This window comes from Hyperolius riggenbachi, chromosome 4 (assembly GCF_040937935.1).
Source record: "Hyperolius riggenbachi isolate aHypRig1 chromosome 4, aHypRig1.pri, whole genome shotgun sequence".
Lineage (NCBI taxonomy): Eukaryota > Metazoa > Chordata > Amphibia > Anura > Hyperoliidae > Hyperolius > Hyperolius riggenbachi.
Genome location: NC_090649.1, coordinates 329,353,029 through 329,371,247, shown reverse-complemented (window position 1 = coordinate 329,371,247; position 18,219 = coordinate 329,353,029). Strand labels below are relative to the sequence as shown.

The following is an 18,219-nucleotide window of genomic DNA, read 5'->3' as shown; positions in this document are numbered from 1 at the left end:
CTCCACAGTGGCTTTCCAATTCCGACTACACTGCGGAAATTCAGAGAGCCACTAGATGGTGCTAAACCCAGCAAAAAGGCATCTGTTAGGGTAAATCAAAAATCCTTTCTTAAAACCACATTTTTATTATGTAATTTTTTTAAAATATTATCAATAAAGATATATATTATTAAAAAGAAAATGAAGGGGAAGAAAAAAAAAGAGAAAGAAGATGTATATATATAATTCTAACTGGGTAGGGGGCAACGAGCAAAGAGAGCTAAATCTGATTAGTCACTTTATTTATAATATGGATATTTATTCATTCATTAATTCATTCTTGGTCAGATATTCTATCTTAAATATGCTCAGTTCAGCACCTTCAAAAATCTCTTTGTCCCACAATACCCCACATATACATCTACTAAATTCTATCCCCAAATTTTAAAAGCAACGAAAACAAATTATTCTAACCAGCAACACTTCTGGAGGAAGGAAAGGGAGAGAGAGGGAAATAGGAAAATATTGCTTACTACACTGATTCCGTTCTCCTATTTCTCTATGAAAATCTAAAGATCTAGGGAACTAGAAAACAGGCCATCTGAACATTGTCATTGAGGCCTAATGCCCCCATTGCATCAGTATTGATTATCCATCTACTTTCTTGCCTCAATAACCTCTGCTCTCTATTTCCTCCTCTTGGTGGAATTTGAACCTGTTCTAGTCCTGCAAAAAACAAACAAGTTGCATCTCCTCCATGCTCCATTCGAAAGTGTTCAATTAACCTAGTACACCCTTTTCCAGTTTCCACGGATTTAATATGTTCTCGTATACGTTCTCTCATCTCTCGCGTTGTCATTTCGATATAAAATCGTTGGCATGGGCACCATACTATATAGACAATGTATCTCGTTCTACAAGTAATGAAGTCCTTCACTTTGTTCTCCACTGGTCCCACTTTTTTTTTTTTTTAAATATTCTTTATTTTGTTTTCTGTTTTGTCCAATACACAAAAAGGTACATTTTTAGGCGAATGATGTCAATTTCCATATAAGGCTGTATATACATATAGCACAGAGACATAAAATATAACAATGGGGAACAAGCCCCCATCCATCTATTGCTAATGTATGGCAGTAGGTTACCAAATCGGCCAAATGCCGTTTGCTTGTATATATATATATTTATAAAACAGTTCCTGCCATATATATGTCCTATTTATATAAAAAGGAGAAATACAAAAAACAGAGGTTATATGCATTATATGTGTTTAACAGATAACTAAACCAGTGTATCTTTGTGGGAGTAGTCCTCTCCCTTTCATTGGGTGTGATCCGGCATCCCTCCTCAAGGTGCATCTATGCTGCATAGATAATCAGAAAGGGTATCAACTCTACGGGAGTTGAGCGCCCATGTTTTGAAGCATTAGGTCGAACTCTTCAGAAACCCGGAAGGCCGACCAATATGCCCACGTTTTACGTAATTTTTCTGGTCTATTCAAGGCTGAGTGCGCCATATCCTCCATTGTATATATGTTATCTAATTCCCTAATTAGTTCACCAACCGTCGGAGCTGCTTCATTTCTCCAGTGGCGTATCAGAAGACACTTTGCTGCGTTTAGAACATGTCTAATAATAGATTTTTTATATTTTCTCATTGACCATTCATTTAAGTGTAACAGGTATACTTCTGGGGCAAAAGGTACTTCGCCTTCCACCAGGTGTTGTATCAGTGTTTTAACATCTTCCCAAAAATTCCTGACTCTGGGGCAGAGCCACATCAGGTGTATCAGGGTACCTGGTGCTTCTTTACAGCGCCAGCAGTTAGGGTCTCTATCAGGGAAAACCCGTTGAAGTTTTACAGGTGTCCAGTACCAATCTGTTAAAATTTTATAGTTAATTTCCTGAATCTTTACTGATAGAGATGACTTATGGGCGAATATACACATCTTAGATATCTGACCCGGAGTGAAGGAACAGTTGAGTTCTTTTTCCCACTTATCCACAAATGGCAGGAATGGAGGGTTCTGATCTAATATCAGAAGGTATAATATAGATAGGGTTTTTTTCATAGGTTCTTTCCCTGTACATAAAGATTCGAACTCTGTATGTTGTCTCCATTGCGTTAGCTCTATTTTTCTGCTTCGTAGGTAAAATCTTATTTGGAAGAGTGACCACCAATTCAGGTGGAGGAGTGGGAATTTTTGTTGCATAGTCTGTAGTGGGTGCCACCCCCGTTGGTCTCCTAATGCCGAGATGGTCAGGTCTTTAGTGCTACTTGGATCTATTCCTTGTCTCCTTTGTAGGCCTAAGGGGATGTCTGGGTTATTCGCTATTGGGAAAAGGGGCGAGGTTCCCGGGGAAATGTCTGGATATTGCCTTATTTTATCTACTATCTTTAATGTAGACATTACTAATGGGGGTAGCCCCCAGTTCGTTCTGACTGCACTTCCTATCCATAGCAAGGCTGTGGTGTCATAAGGCGTCATGTGCTTTTCTATGTCTGTCCATTGTTTGCATTTATTGTGTCTGGTCCAGTCCACAGCCCTTGTTAAGACTGAAGCGTAATAATAATAGGCCACGTTGGGGACTGCTAGACCTCCCTTCTGTTTTGGCTGATAGAGAATCTGTCTATTTAGCCTTGGTGGTTTCCCTTTCCAAATGTACCTGTTAAAGATAGTTTGTGCCTGCTTAAGGAATGAGTTAGGGATCGATATTGGAAGTGTCTGAAAGAGGTACAACAGTCTGGGCATAATGTTCATTTTTACTATAGCGATTCGTCCTAGCCAGGAGAAATGTGGGCGGTCCCATCTTGATAAGTCGGATGAAAGTGTCTTCAAAATGGGGGGAAAGTTATGACCGTATATATTTGTCAAAGAGCTCGAGAGATATGTGCCGAGATATTTAATTGAGTTGTCGTTCCACTTAAAGGGGAAATTTATTTCCAGCTTTTGTTTCATATCACTAGGGAGACCAACATTATATGCCTCACACTTGTCAAAGTTTATCTTGAAATTAGACAGACGACCAAATCTCTCAAATTCTTTGATTAAGTTTGGAAGGGTAGTTATTGGGCCGGTCAGGAAAAACAAGAGGTCGTCTGCATATGCAGCAATTTTATGATCAGTGGGGCCTATGGTCACTCCTTTAATGTTTTGATTGTTCCTCACATGACAGAGGAAGGGCTCCAGGGCCAGGGCAAATATAAGGGGGGACAGTGGGCATCCCTGTCTTGTCCCATTTTTAATGTTAAAGGGATCTGAAAGCACACCATTCACTTTGATACGTGCTGTTGGCGAGGTGTAAAGTGCTGCAATACTGGCCAACATTCTCTCACCCAATTTAGTCTGTTTCAGGACCTCTCTGATCCAGATCCAGTCCACCCGGTCAAAGGCCTTTTCCGCGTCTGTAGAAAGTAGCATGCATGGGATATCCCCCGACCGGGCGAACTGGGTCACATCAATAACTCTAATGGTGTTGTCTCTCGCCTCCCTATGTGGGATGAATCCCACCTGGTCCCAGTGAATCAGCGACCCTAAGTGAGCCGCTATCCTATTGGCCAGTAGCTTCGAGAAAATTTTTAGGTCAAGATTGAGGAGAGAGATCGGCCTGTAGCTTCCACATGCGGATGGGTCTTTATTTGGTTTGGCAATAACTGTAATGTGAGATTCCTGTGTTTGAATTGGGAGGCGAATGTCTGGGTTACCCTCCGCCAAGGAATCAAATACTCTACATAGGTATGGAGCTAAGGTGTCCTTATATTTCTTATAGTATTCTATTGGATAGCCATCTGGCCCCGGAGCCTTCCCTGATTTAATGCTGGCAATAACACCCTTCACCTCCTGTTCGGAGAAGGGTTCCTCCATTTCCTCTATAGTGTCCTGGCCTAGTTGGGGTAGTCTAGCTTCCGTCAGATAAGTCTGTATGGCCGTTTTAAGGTTGTAGTCCTCTTTCTGCCCTGTATTCTGTTGAAGGTTATAGAGTTTTGTGTAAAAGTGCCTAAAGCAGTCTGCTATAGATTCACTTCTATTGTGTTTGGTCCCCTTTGTGTTTTGTATCTGCGAGACAAAAGTCCTCTGTTGTTGTTGTTTTAGGGCTTTGGCCAAGAGCTTACCAGATTTGTTCCCAAATACATAGAATGCATTTTGACATCTGCGGGCTGCATATTTGGCACTATCCTGGAGCATTTTTTTAAGTCTATCTCTAGCCGATATTAGAGCCTGTTTATCTTCATTGGCCAGGGTGGTTTTATGTTTACATTCCAGCCTATGTACTTCCCTCATAAGTTCCCGTACAACCTTTTCTTTTTCTTTTTTCCTTCTTGAACCAATTTGTATTAACGTTCCTCTCATAGCACATTTGTGCGATTCCCATAAAACTGGTGGGGTCACATCTTCAGTGTCATTTAATTTAAAAAATTCGTTAATATGTTTTTCTATTGCTGGGGCTATGTCTTCATCTTGTAATAGAGAGACATTTAGCCTCCATGTAAACGGTGTTTCTCTTTTATCTTTGCAATTAAGGGTGACACTCACGGGGGCGTGATCTGTGTAGGAAATTATCCCAATGTCTGCTTCAATATGCTCTGAGAGGAGGTTATGTGATATCATAATATAGTCTATTCTGCTATAAACATTGTGCACATGCGAGAAAAATGAGTAATCTTTTGTGTCAGGGTGGGAAAGTCTCCATACATCAATCAGCTGGCGTTCATGTAGCATCCTTCTAAGTTTATTTAGTTTAGCATGGGAGATCACTGAACGCCCTGTTGATGTATCCAAATTTGGATTTAAAGGCAAGTTAAGATCTCCCCCAAGAATAACGTTCCCTTCTGCGAAGGAGTCTAAAATTTCGAGAAATTGCCCCATAAAAGCCACCTGATCCACATTGGGAGCGTAAATTGAGCCCAGAGTATATTTCAAACCTTTGATACAGCCCTTAACCAGAACAAAACGACCTGAATCATCAGCATATATATCTGTCAACGAGAATGGTATAGATCTGCTCAGTAGAACAGCTGTGCCCTTCGTCTTCGACCCAGGAGACACACTCAAATATGATATTGGGTAGTTTCTATCTCCCAGATTTGGGTGATGATCTTTTTTGAAGTGTGTCTCCTGGACAAACACGACATGAGCCCCCTTTTTCCACATGTCCCTGAGCAAAATTCTTCTTTTTTCTGGTATATTTAGTCCCTGAGAGTTGATAGATACACACTTTAAGGCATCCATGAGTGGGATATGCAGCTGCACCCGATGACACGGATCACACCTTGAGAACTAAGAACACTGGTCAACAAATGTTTCAACATAAACACTATGAAAGTCTTCAACGTGAAGAACATAACTATTGTAGCTATTACCCATCTCGGGGTTAGTACCATATAGGTGTCCCTATGTGGGCGCCGAGTAACCATGGTCTTGCGCGAGGAACTGAGCTCTCCCCTCCCTCCCTCCCGCGGGTCCCGCTATTATTCAAACTGTAATGCGATCCTTTAGTGGTCTCAGTAATATAGAATCTAAGTCTCCCTCCATGCTGTATTCTGTTGGTTATAGAATCTCTATTGTGCATCCATCTCTCCCCTCCCCCCCCCCCCACTTCTGGTACCTTTATAACCCTTATCTTCCCCCTCTAGTGGGGTTTTTGTTTATTGCAAGGGGGGGATAGGAGAGAGCCAGAGGAGGATGCATTGTTGAATTAGACCCAATAGTACAGCTCCCTTATAATATAAAGCCGTTGTCTCCTCGCTAAGGAGACCTGAGCCCCACTTTCTCGTAGATCTACTCCTGATCGTCCCCCCCCCCCCCCTCTTCCATGTTACTTAATTCACATCACATATATGCATATATTGCGTAAAGAGGACCTGTAGCGTCATCTGAGTCTCTTAACGCTTAATGTCCGCTCATATACATTTCACAGCGCTCCCGTAGTTGTTATTGAACATAGAAGCCCCATGTTTCTTCTAGTTATATATTGCACCCTCAGAGGTGCGCCGTCTTCAAACCGTCAGCCTCTTAAAGTTGTACACTAGGGTTGAAGCTGTCGGTTTAAACCAACCTGCTTTTCAAGCCACAAGCACTTTCAAAAGTGCGCCGTCTTCCGAGCCATATCACCAAAATGTTATGTTACATATATATACACCTCTTTTGTTCAGTTTTGCTGGCTCCGATTAGGGCAATTGTACCTACAGAGGTGCGCTGTCTTCAGAGGCATGGTGATCTTATAGTGCTTATGTCATGACTGCAGGCAGATATACAGTTTTACGCGCGGCATTCTCTATGAGCATGGGTATATGTCTTGTGACTAGATTTTTGTATGACCCCTAGAATCTGTGGATATCTGGGGGGTCTAAGTCCCGTGTATGTTGTATAATATAGATCGGGGGTCGATATTAGGGGGCCGTATATGTATACCCATGTGATGTGCTTGTGTGTCAGCCGTTAAAGCAGCCTCAGTGAAGGAAGTCACACAATATAATAAAGAGATATTATACAGGGGGGAGGCTATAGGCGACCAGGCAGATCAAGTTAGTTGTATTGTACTTATCTGAAGGGTGAGGTCAGCTATGCCGGGCTTCCTCCATTTTGTTTCCGTTGACGGCGGACTCTCTGCGGTAGGCCTGTGATTATTTTATCAGGTTGCCATTCCGGAACCTCTACGTGTGGAAGATGGAGGGTCTTTAGTAGATCAGGTAGCTCTTTTGGTGTTCTCAAGATGTGGGAGTTACCTTCTTTTATGATGATTACATGGAAGGGGAATCCCCATCTATACGCCAGGCCATGTTCGTTAAGTATCTTCAGCAGAGGCTGCAGTGCCCTTCTCTGTGCAAGGGTGCTAGGTGCCAGATCTTGGAATAGTAATATCTTGTGGCCTTCATGTTCAATCTCCCCCAAATTTCTTGCTGCCTGCATGATTGATTCTTTCACTGCATAGTGATGGAGCCTGCAGATAACATCGCGCGGCGGTTCTTCTGCTTGTGGTTTGGGTCTCAGAGCTCTGTGTGCCCTTTCCAGCTTGATGATGTTATCTGCTGGTTTCTTAAGTATGTTGTTAAAGATGGCGTTGAGCGTTTCTTCTAGCTGTTGTACTTCTATGTCCTCAGGTAGGCCCCTCACCCGGATATTGCATCTTCTGCTGCGGTTTTGCAGGTCTTCCAGCCCAGATCGGAGCATAGTGTTAACGCTGGATTGCGTATCATGGGCTTCTTTCAGCCTTTTGATGTCCGCTTTCATTGTCTCAACGTCCATCTCGAGGGCACGTATGCGGCCGCCATGTTGGTCTACCTCGTCTCTCACCTCCTGTAGTTCAGCTCTGGATGTTGCTGTTATGCGTTCCGCTAGTTCCACCAAGTCATCTTTTGTCGGTAGGTGATGCAGAAAATCCCTGATTTCATTAAGGGATTTGTTCGTGGCCTCTATTGCATCTGCTTCCTTAGTATTCTGTGTCGAGCACGATGCAGCCTCCGCCATCTTAGCTGGCGTCTGCGTGGTCTCGTTCCTTCGCAGGTACTTTGTAACTTGTTGCTGGCCTCCCTGAGTATTTTGCCGCGGCGAGCCTTTCTTAGTTCCTTTCTTGGGTCTCCCTGACATACTCTGGAGGAAGATTGACCAGGATCAGAGAGCTTTAAACGGGTCCCAAGGTTGGGCAACGGGAGAGCTCTTTCAGTGTGCGTCCTCACGCCTTCATGGCCAGCTCCGCCCACTGGTCCCACTTTTAAATATTTCCCTACTTTCATATGTGGACACTGAGGACAATGGCCACATCTGTAGTTGCCTTTTAATTGTCCCTGATCTAACCATGTGGATTTTTTTGGACTCCTAAATTCACTAGATGTAAGTTTATCTCCTAAAGTAGGTGCCCTTTTAAAGGTTATCATCGGTGGTTGCTTATAAATCTTCTTTAAAAGTGGATCCCTTTCAATCATTTTCCAATTTTTCATAATACTTTTTCTTATCTCTCTATACATTGGTGTATACTCAAAAGAGAAGGTTAATCTATCACTTTCTACATTCTTTCGTTGTCGTTTTTTCTTTTCTTTATTATTTCTTCCTTCAATTAGGCAACTTCTTTCCACATCACTAGCACAATGCAGAGCAATATCCAAGTCCTTTGGTTCATATCCTCTTTTTCTCTAGATTATTTTTAATTCCATCGCTTGGTCCTCAAAATCCTCTTTCCGGGTATTATTTCGCCTTAGCCTTAGGAACTGTCCATAGGGGAGGGATTTAAAGGTATGTTCCGGATGGTAGCTTCTCCTATGTAATAGCAAATTGCTGTTTATAGGTTTTTTTATACCCTTTTGAGATAATTTTATCCCCTTCTATTCTTAAGTCTAAATCTAGGTATGCTACCTTCTCTTCACTATATTCGTAAGTAAACTGCATATTCTCCTTCCCTGAATTCAAATAACCAATGAACTCTTCTAAGGCAACACGCGTCCCGGACCAGTACACCAGGATATCATCCACAAATATGGACCATCTCCGGAGGCATCTGCCATGTGGGACGCCAGGGCCATACACATACTTCTCCTCCCACCAAGCCAAAAACAAATTGGCGTATGTGCATGACACCGACGTCCCCATGACTGTGCCCGACGGCTGCCAATACCATACGCCATCAAAAGTGAAGGCGTTGTGCGTGAGCACGAACATCAAGCATTCGCACACAAAATCAATAAAATTCTCATATTTTTTACCTCGTCGGAGGAAAGTTCTCACTGCTTCTACTCCAGCATTGTGGGGGATTCTATTATAAAGACAACGTCGATCGTTACTAGAGAATCACCTATCTGCCATTCCTCTCCTTCAATGCTCTTCAGCACATCAAGAGTATCTTTTAGGTAGGATGGCACCTGTCGGAGCAATGGCCTCAGGAGATGGTCCAAATACTTTGACAGTCTCTCGGTCAGGGAACCCATACCGGAGACTATCCGGCGTCCCGGTGGACTGGTCCGGGACTTATGAATTTTCGGTAAATGGTACTACACTGGTCTCCTTGGATATTCAGGTATTAGGTCGTTGGCCATTTTTTGTGTTAACACTCCTCTTTCCACTCCTCTTCTCAACAGGGTTCTCATAGAATCTTTTAACTTTGTTGTAGGATTCCCCTTAAAGCGTTGATATACTTCTTTATCCTCTAATTGTCTTAAGGCCTCATCTTTATATTGATTTGCTGTCATTGCTATTAGGGCACCTCCCTTATCTGCTTTCCTCAGGATCAGGTCTGGTCTTTGTTTTTGGCTTGGTGGGAGGAGAAGTATGTGTATGGCCCCGGCGTCCCACATGGCAGATGCCTCAGGAGATGGTCCAGATTTGTGGATGATATCCTGGTGTACTGGTCCGGGACGCGTGTTGCCTTAGAAGAGTTCATTGGTTATTTGAATTCAGGGAAGGAGAATATGCAGTTTACTTACGAATATAGTGAAGAGAAGGTAGCATACCTAGATTTAGACTTAAGAATAGAAGGGGATAAAATTATCTCAAAAGGGTATAAAAAACCTATAAACAGCAATTTGCTATTACATAGGAGAAGCTACCATCCGGAACATACCTTTAAATCCCTCCCCTATGGACAGTTCCTAAGGCTAAGGCGAAAGAATACCCGGAAAGAGGACTTTGAGGACCAAGCGATGGAATTAAAAAAGAATCTAGAGAAAAGAGGATATGAACCAAAGGAATTGGATATTGCTCTGCAACGTGCTAGTGATGTGGAAAGAAGTTGCCTAATTGAAGGAAGAAATAATAAAGAAAAGAAAAAAGGACAACGAAAGAATGTAGAAAGTGATAGATTAACCTTCTCTTTTGAGTATACACCAATGTATAGAGAGATAAGAAAAAGTATTATGAAAAATTGGAAAATGATTGAAAGGGATCCACTTTTAAAGGAGATTTATAAGCAACCACCGATGATAACCTTTAAAAGGGCACCTACTTTAGGAGATAAACTTACATCTAGTGAATTTAGGAGTCCAAAAAAATCCACATGGTTAGATCAGGGACAATTAAAAGGCAACTACAGATTTGGCCATTGTCCTCAGTGTCCACATATGAAAGTAGGGAAATATTTAAAAGTGGGACCAGTGGAGAACAAAGTGAAGGACTTCATTACTTGTAGAACGAGATACATTGTCTATATAGTATGGTGCCCATGCCAACGATTTTATATCAGAATGACAACGCGAGAGATGAGAGAACGTATACGAGAACATATTAAATCCGTGGAAACTGGAAAAGGGTGTACTAGGTTAATAGAACACTTTCGAATGGAGCATGGAGGAGATACAACTTGTTTGCTTTTTGCAGGACTAGAACAGGTTCAAATTCCACCAAGAGGAGGAAATAGAGAGCAGAGGTCATTGAGGCAAGAAAGTAGATGGATAATCAATACTGATGCAATGGGGGCATTAGGCCTCAATGACAATGTTCAGATGGCCTGTTTTCTAGTTCCCTAGATCTTTAGATTTTCATAGAGAAATAGGAGAACGGAGTCAGTGTAGTAAGCAATATTTTCCTATTTCCCTCTCTCTCCCTTTCCTTCCTCCAGAAGTGTTGCTGGTTAGAATAATTTGTTTTCGTTGCTTTTAAAATTTGGGGATAGAATTTAGTAGATGTATATGTGGGGTATTGCGGGACAAAGAGATTTTTGAAGGTGCTGAACTGAGCATATTTAAGATAGAATATCTGACCAAGAATGAATTGGAAATGTCCATAATATAAATAAAGTGACTAATCAGATTTAGCTCTCTTTGCTCGTTGCCCCCTACCCAGTTAGAATTATATATATACACATCTTTCCCTTTTTTTCTTCCCCTTCATTTTCTTTTTAATAATATATATCTTTATTGATAATATTTTTTAAAATTACATAATAAAAATGTGGTTTTAAGAAAGGATTTTTGATTTACCCTAACAGATGCCTTTTTGCTGGGTTTAGCACCATCTAGTGGCTCTCTGAATTTCCGCAGTGTAGTCGGAATTGGAAAGCCACTGTGGAGCGCAGAACACTTCCCATTTCCTCATTTCACTTTTTGAGTTCTGCGTCATAAGCGCACTAATGTGCGCTTGCGCACTCGTACTTTTCATGAGTCATGCGTAGTTACGGACGCATGCGCACAAGACGCAACAATGAGGAAAGGAAGTGACGTTAAGCGGCGTGACGTATGCGGAAGCCGGAGCGGTAGCCCGGCATTATAAATGAACCCGATAACGGGCTTAACACCGCGCACGGAGCCTCAGAAGAAGCTCATCTCAGAGCGAAACAGCTGTCAGGCGGACCGCTGCTTCCACACTACCCCAGAGCTAGGAACAGTAAGGGTATGTCATTGCATGTATAGAATTGATGGACCTGTCTGTATGATCAGATGAATGGATACAATGACAAATATGCTTAACCTTTACATGTAGTGCCAGATGGTTCAATCTTCTTGCTATATATACATTTGGATAGTTAGATAAAGATGTTTTAATAATGTTGCTTGTTTGTATTGTTCGTATATTTCTGCAAAAGCTGGTGGAAAGTGGAGCAATTCTGCTTGTTCTTGTTGATGCAATTTGATGGATAGCGTTACTGCAAACAGCGAATGGGATTCTCTGAAGGCTCCTGGAAAGAGTATTAGAAACTACCAGGCAGATCTAGGCATCTTAAGCAGAAGTGTAGTCTCCTCTCCAACAGAATATTTGCTGCAGAAAGCAGAATCAGTCCAAGCAAAACTAAACAAATACAAAACTATAAGGTACCATAATTCAAGTGAATTAAGGCCTTCTTCATTGTCACATGGGGCATTGTGGGCAGCACAGTGGCGTAGTGGTTAGCACTCTCGCCTTGTAGCGCTGGGTCCCCGGTTCAAATCACTAACAGGTCAACATCTGCGCAGAGTTTGTATGGTCTCCCTGTGTCTGTGTGGGTTTCCTCCAGGCACTCAGATTTCCTCCCACATTCGAAAAACACACAGATAAGTTAATTGGCGTCAGGCTATAATACATGCACTACACAATACATACATAGACATATGACTATGGTAGGGACTAGATTGTGAACCCCTCTGAGGGACATTTAGTAATAAGACAATATACTCTGTACAGCGCTGCGTAATAAATAAAAAATAAATTATCTGCGTTGTCGAGCTGTGCTGATCACCTTCACTACAGTTACTGGGTCAATGCTGCCTTTTGCCTAAAATGCATACAGCTGTGCGATATCACATTGCACTGAAACTTTGTGCTGAACAGCAGTGCCGTCTATGCACTTCTGATGTACTTTAGTGTCGCACACCATACGTGTTGCCGAAATAGGGGCGGCAACACAGTGTGAATGAGGCCTGAACTTGTTAAAGGGGCACTATGGCGAAAAATTGTAAAATTTAAAATAAGTGCAAACAGAAAAAAGTACGTTTTTTTCCCATAGTAAAATGAGCCATAAATTACTTTCCTCCTATGTTGCTGTCACTTACAGTAGGTAGGTAGGTAGGTAAGCGACAGGTTTTGGACTAGTCCATCTCTTCATAGGGGATTCTCGGCAAGGCTTTTATTTTTATATAAAGATATTCCCTAAAAAGGATTTAAAACAATGATGCTGGCCAGCTTCCCTGTTCGCTACACAGTTTTTGGCAGTTGGATAGAGCAACTGCCATCAACCAAGTGCTTTTGAAAATAAATAAATCCCTGAGAATCCCCTATGGAGAGATGGACTAGTCCAAAACCTGTCGCTTCTGCCAGATTTCTACTACCTACTGCAAGTGACAGCACTATAGAAGAAAAGTCATTTTACTCTGGAAAAAAATGTACTTATTTGTATGTTTGCACATTTTAAAATTTCACAATTTTTCGCCATAGTGCCCCTTTAAGTAGTACAGTTCCTTTGGATTTCTATTTTGGCTTAACACATAGCAAGTATGGAAAGCATGGGAAGTCTTACTTGAATGCCATTTGGACTAAATGGGCCAAAACATCTTGAGCATCTAAAGTGATTCGACTCAGATCTCGGTCTTGTTTAATAAAATTGAGCAGCTCTGATGAATTTGCCATCCAGAATGCAAGAGCTCCAGCGATATTTTTTTGCTTCTGCAAAATATAAGAATTGGCAAAAAGAGGAAAAAAACAAAACAGTATTACAATATGTTGTGACCTCTGACAAGTTATAATCACAGACAGACCAGTAACATGGCATGCACTATACACCAGTTAACAGACAAGAGTCCACTTCATGTTATGTTTACTGTTAAAAAAAAATATTGTAAGAAAATGACTGAGATGTACACCGGTATTGTGGGAATTGGATGGAAACTGTTAAATGAGGCCTTGTCTGGTAACTGATGCATGTGTGTGTGTCCAAGAAAATAAATGAAACCCAAATACCACCTCTTAAGCTGTTAGCTGCCAGGACACACAATATATGATACTGGTCTGTGAGGATTTTAAACCAAAAGAATGATAGGCCAGGTTAGATGAGATCCAAAGAACAGGAACCATAGAGAAAAATGAGGGGCATAAAAAGGAAAATAAATTTTGCTTGTTTTATTTCCACACTGAAGTGCATTAAGCAGAGGGTTATGGGATGCCAAAGTTGCACAGTCAAAAAAAGAATTTTAGTACAGCACAAGTCCAGTTGTTGGATGAGTGTTATGAACTTTTCAGCCCAGCCATTTAAAGAAGAGTTTGACTCTTATATGAAAGCAGCGCGAGTCTGAGCTAAGCTGAAGTAGCTGGGATTGTGTCTGGATGTCATATCCTACCTGCTCACCCTGGTCTACTTCCTGGAGAATAACAGATGAGGAAATCAAGCAGAACAGAGAAAAAAAAACTTGTAAACAATCATGACAGACAAGATTTAAAACAGGTATTAAAAGATACAAATAAAACTGAACAGCATAAAAAAAACTAAAAAAATATAAAATGAATACAAGACTGAAATGAGAGATCTTCCACGACCATCCAAAAAGCTATATGAACGAACAGGAGAACATATTAATAAACATTAACTGCACCCACAATTTAGAGATCAGTTTTATGTAGTCACTGGTAAAATGAGTTACATACTGGCTTCAGAGACCTCCAGTTGTGAGATATCCTAACCAGGATTCAAGAGGTGGGAAGATCGATTCAAAACACTTCCCTCTATGTAGCACGTGCAGCAGTGGCGGACCGCGTCCTCCATTTCCCCCATAGAGCCCTATTTTAGTGTAAAACCGTAGCAGGCCGCAACCCGGACAGGGCCTTTGAACTGGATGTAGTAAAAATTGTGCACGCACAGAAATGGCTGAAATAGCTGTGAGCTGCGGGGAGGAGGCTGTTGGGTGCGAGGACGCTGAGCTGCACGGAAGCAATTGTGCAGGCGCAGACTTTAGAAGGGCTTTCGAAGAGCCCTTTCTGCGCATGCACAGTTTTCACTACACCCGATTCAAAAGGTTCTGACCGGCGGAAAACTGAGCACTACGGAAGACGTCCTCCACTATTGCACATTCTAAATACATAGAGGTAAACCTTTTGAATCGATTTTTTCCATCTCATGAATCCTTTAAGGTACCCATATACACTCCTCAATTTCCCTGAAGATTCAAACCATCTGCTGGATATACAGGAAAGAAAATCTAGGTTAATCTGTGTCGGGGCAGGAGTGTTAGCCATTCTATAGGCCATAGTGTGCACTGCATCAACTTGTGTAATGCCGCAGTCTGATCGGTTTTCAGTAGATTCCAGTAACATTTATGTGCTGTGCATGGTAGGAGTCAATTCCTATAAGAGGAATTTATTGTATTGCCACATTGAGTGGCAATCTACAAGTGTATGGCCAGCTTTAATCCATTCCAAATGCTCCAACCTTGAGGCAACAACCAGGCAACTATATCATATCAATACAGAATACACTAACAGTCCAGTTATATAGCCCACTACAGCGCTTTTAGCTGGAATCACCGGAGAGCCCAGGAGCACTAGGTTAATTAAAAGTGCATCAAAAGGATCCCACAGAGCAATTGTGATTTTCCACAATCCTGCACAATTCCTGTAGCATTTTTGGAGCAATCTAATACAGAAAAGTAATGGCCAAAACAGTTTTCCTCTAAATCGCTCCAGAACCGCACGTTGAAAAATCACTTGTTTTGAGAGTGATTTTGCAAATGCAAGCGGGCATCCAGCCTTAAATGCATAAAAACAATAAGTCAGATATGAAAATGTATTAATTTACTACTATTCAGCTAAAAAATTAGAGCTAGCATCACCTGCCCCATAATTTGTACATTCAGCTGATACAAGCATAAAAGTTCATATACAGTGGGATGTGAAAGTTTGGGCAAGCTTGTGAATCATCATGATTTTCCTGTATAAACCGTTGGTTGTTATGATAAAAAAATGTCAGTTAAATATATCATATAGGAGACACACACAGTGATATTTAAGGAGTGAAATGACGTTTATTGGATTTACAGAAACTGCGCAATAATTGTTTAAATAAAATTAGGCAGGTGCATAAATTTGGGCACGGTTGTCATTTTACAGATTTCAAAACCTTTAGAACTAATTATTGGAACTCAAATTGGCTTGGTAAGCTCAGTGACCCCTGACCTACATACACAGGTGAATCCAATCATAAGAAAGAGCATTTAAGGGGGTCAATTGCAAGTTTCCCTGCTATTTCAATTTTCTTTGAAGAGTAGCAACATGGGTGTCTCAAAACAACTCTCAAGTGACCTGAATACATAGATTGTTCACCATCATGGTTAGAGGAAGGATATACATAGCTGTCTCAGATTTCAGCTGTCTGTTTCCACAGTTAGGAACATATTGAGGAATTGGAAGACCACAGGCTAAGTTCAAGTTAAAGAGACACTGAAGCGAAAAAAAATATATGATATAATGAATTGGTTGTGTACTATGAATAATTACTAGAAGCTTAGCAGCAAAGAAAATATTCTCATACTTTTATTTTCAGGTATATAGTGTTTTTTCTAACATTGCATTATTCTATAATATGTGCAGATTACACAACACTCAGCATTCAAAATGATTCTTTCAGAGCAGTCTGTGAAGTAATGACCTCTCCTCTAGCAGAGAAAAAGTAAACAGTTCACTTACAGTTGAGATAATAAAAGTCAGATAACAGCCCTCTCCACGACTTAGTCGGAGAGCTTAATGGCTTGTTTGCATAGAGATAACAACTGGAGTTACTTAACTCTTCCTGTACTGGAAACAATTAGACTGATGTATCTGATCTTAATGTTTTATTTCTTAGATGTACTACACATACAAATCATAATATCATAATTTTTTTTTCGCTTCAGTGTCTCTTTAAGCCACGAAGTGGCAGACCATGAAACATCTCGGATAAATAGAGGCGACGAATGGTGAGAACAGTCAGAGTCAACCCATAGACCAATACCAAAGACCTACAACATCATCTTGCTGCAGATGGAGTCACTGTGCATCGTTCAACCATTCGGCGCACTTTACACAAGGAGATGCTGTATGCAAGAGTGATGCAAAGGAAGAGTTTTCTCCGCCCACAGCACAAACAGAGCCACTTGAGGTATGCTAAACCACATTTGGACAAGCCAGCTTAATTTTGGAATAAGGTGCTGTGGACTGCTGAAACTAAAGTTCAGTTATTTGGCTATAACAAGGGGTGTTATGCATGGAGGAAAAACAACAGCATTCCAAGAAAAACACCTGCTACCTACAGTAAAATATGGTGGTGGTTCCATCATGCTGTGGGGCTGTGTGGACAGTGCAGGGACTGGGATTTTGTCAAAGTTGAGGGACGCATGGATTCCACTCGGTATCAGCAGATTCTGGAGACCAATGTCTAGGAATCAGAGACAAAGCTGAAGCTGCGCCAGGGCTGGATCTTTCAACACCACAGCGTCCCTAAACACTGCTTTAAAATCCACTAAGGCATTCATACAGATGAACAAGTACAACGTTCTGGAACGGCCATCTCAGTCCCCAGACCTGAATATAATTGAAAATCTGTGGTGTGAGTTTAAGAGAGATGGTCCATGCTTGGAAGCCAAGCTGTCCATGCTTGGAACCTGAATGACCTAGAGATGTTTTGTAAAGAATGGTCCAAAATACCTTCAACCAGAATCCAGATTCTCATTGGACCCTACAGGAAGCGTTTAGAGGCTGTCATTTCTGCAAAAGGAGGATCTACTAAATATTGGATTTCATTTCGTTTTGTGGTGCCCAAATTTATGCACCTACCTAATTTTGTTTAAACAATTATTGCGCACTTTCTGTAAATTCAATAAATTGAATTTCACTTCTCAAATATCACTGTGTGTCTCCTATATGATATATTTAACTGACATTTTTTGTCGTAACAACCAACGATTTATACAGGAAAATCATGACAATTAACAAGGTTGCCCAAACTTTCGCATCTCACTGTAACAGTCTAAATGCGGTTTAAATCTCAGGTAGCTTAATGGTAACCCCTTCCAAGTATGCAGCCTCTTTAACCAGGTCATGATTCTCAAAATAAGACCTTTCCTTTTCATAATGTTTAAAAAAAATGAAAACAGCATAGTTGCTATTGAAACTATTGAATAAACAGCAGCAAGCCTACCGAAAAATCTCATCACTGGAGATGTGAAGCCAGGAGATTGTTAAACCAACCAGTGTCCACCTAAAAACGCACACATATTTATAGCAGAGTGCCACTGGCTTTAATTTATGTGCAATTATGCAGGATGACTATTTATATTGGCAGACCAGAAGCTTGAACACAGTATTTTCCAGAGAAAAAACACACACTCTTAGGCTGGTTTCACACCAGGACGTTGCGTTTTAGGGGACGTTATGGTCGCATAACGTGCCCCTAATGCAACGCCTGGTGCTCTCTGATGTGGACGTCAGAGTGAGCCGCGTTGTGCAGCTCACTCTGGCGTCCGTGATGCTGTGATGCGTACTCTTGGACGCATGCGGCATCACGTGGTCCCGCCCGGCCAATCGCCGCACAGAGCGGCCGCTCCAGGAAGTAAACACTGCACGTCACTGAGTGCAGTGAATATTAATTAGCCATGTGCCTGGCCGCTCTCCGCTCCTCCCCAACATTACTGAGCATGTGCAAGCAGTCTAACGCGGCTCTGCCGCTTATAAAGTACTGCATGCAGTATGTTGTGTTATGGCGCAGCGTTACTGAGTAACGCAACGTGGGCACTGTGAACAACCCATTGATTTTTCATTGCTGTGGGGTGCGTTACAGGCTGCTCTAACGTGCGCCTGTAACGTCCCACTGTGAAACCAGC

The 18,219-nt window shown here is 41.6% G+C and overlaps 1 protein-coding gene across 22 annotated transcripts in view; it reads right to left on the bottom strand.

Moving 5' to 3' along the window:
* AFDN (afadin, adherens junction formation factor) overlaps window positions 1–18,219 on the bottom strand; it is a 329,459-nt gene that overhangs the window by 156,799 nt on the left and 154,441 nt on the right. For 14 of the 22 annotated variants that reach the window (XM_068231796.1, XM_068231782.1, XM_068231787.1 and 11 more), the window contains 2 exons: window positions 13,711–13,731; window positions 12,894–13,039 (listed from right to left, as the gene is read on the bottom strand). In XM_068231796.1, the coding sequence (XP_068087897.1) occupies window positions 12,894–13,039; window positions 13,711–13,731 (167 nt within the window). The remainder of the gene's footprint in view (window positions 1–12,893; window positions 13,040–13,710; window positions 13,732–18,219) is intronic. The other 8 variants (XM_068231784.1, XM_068231785.1, XM_068231791.1 and 5 more) reach the window with 1 other exon arrangement.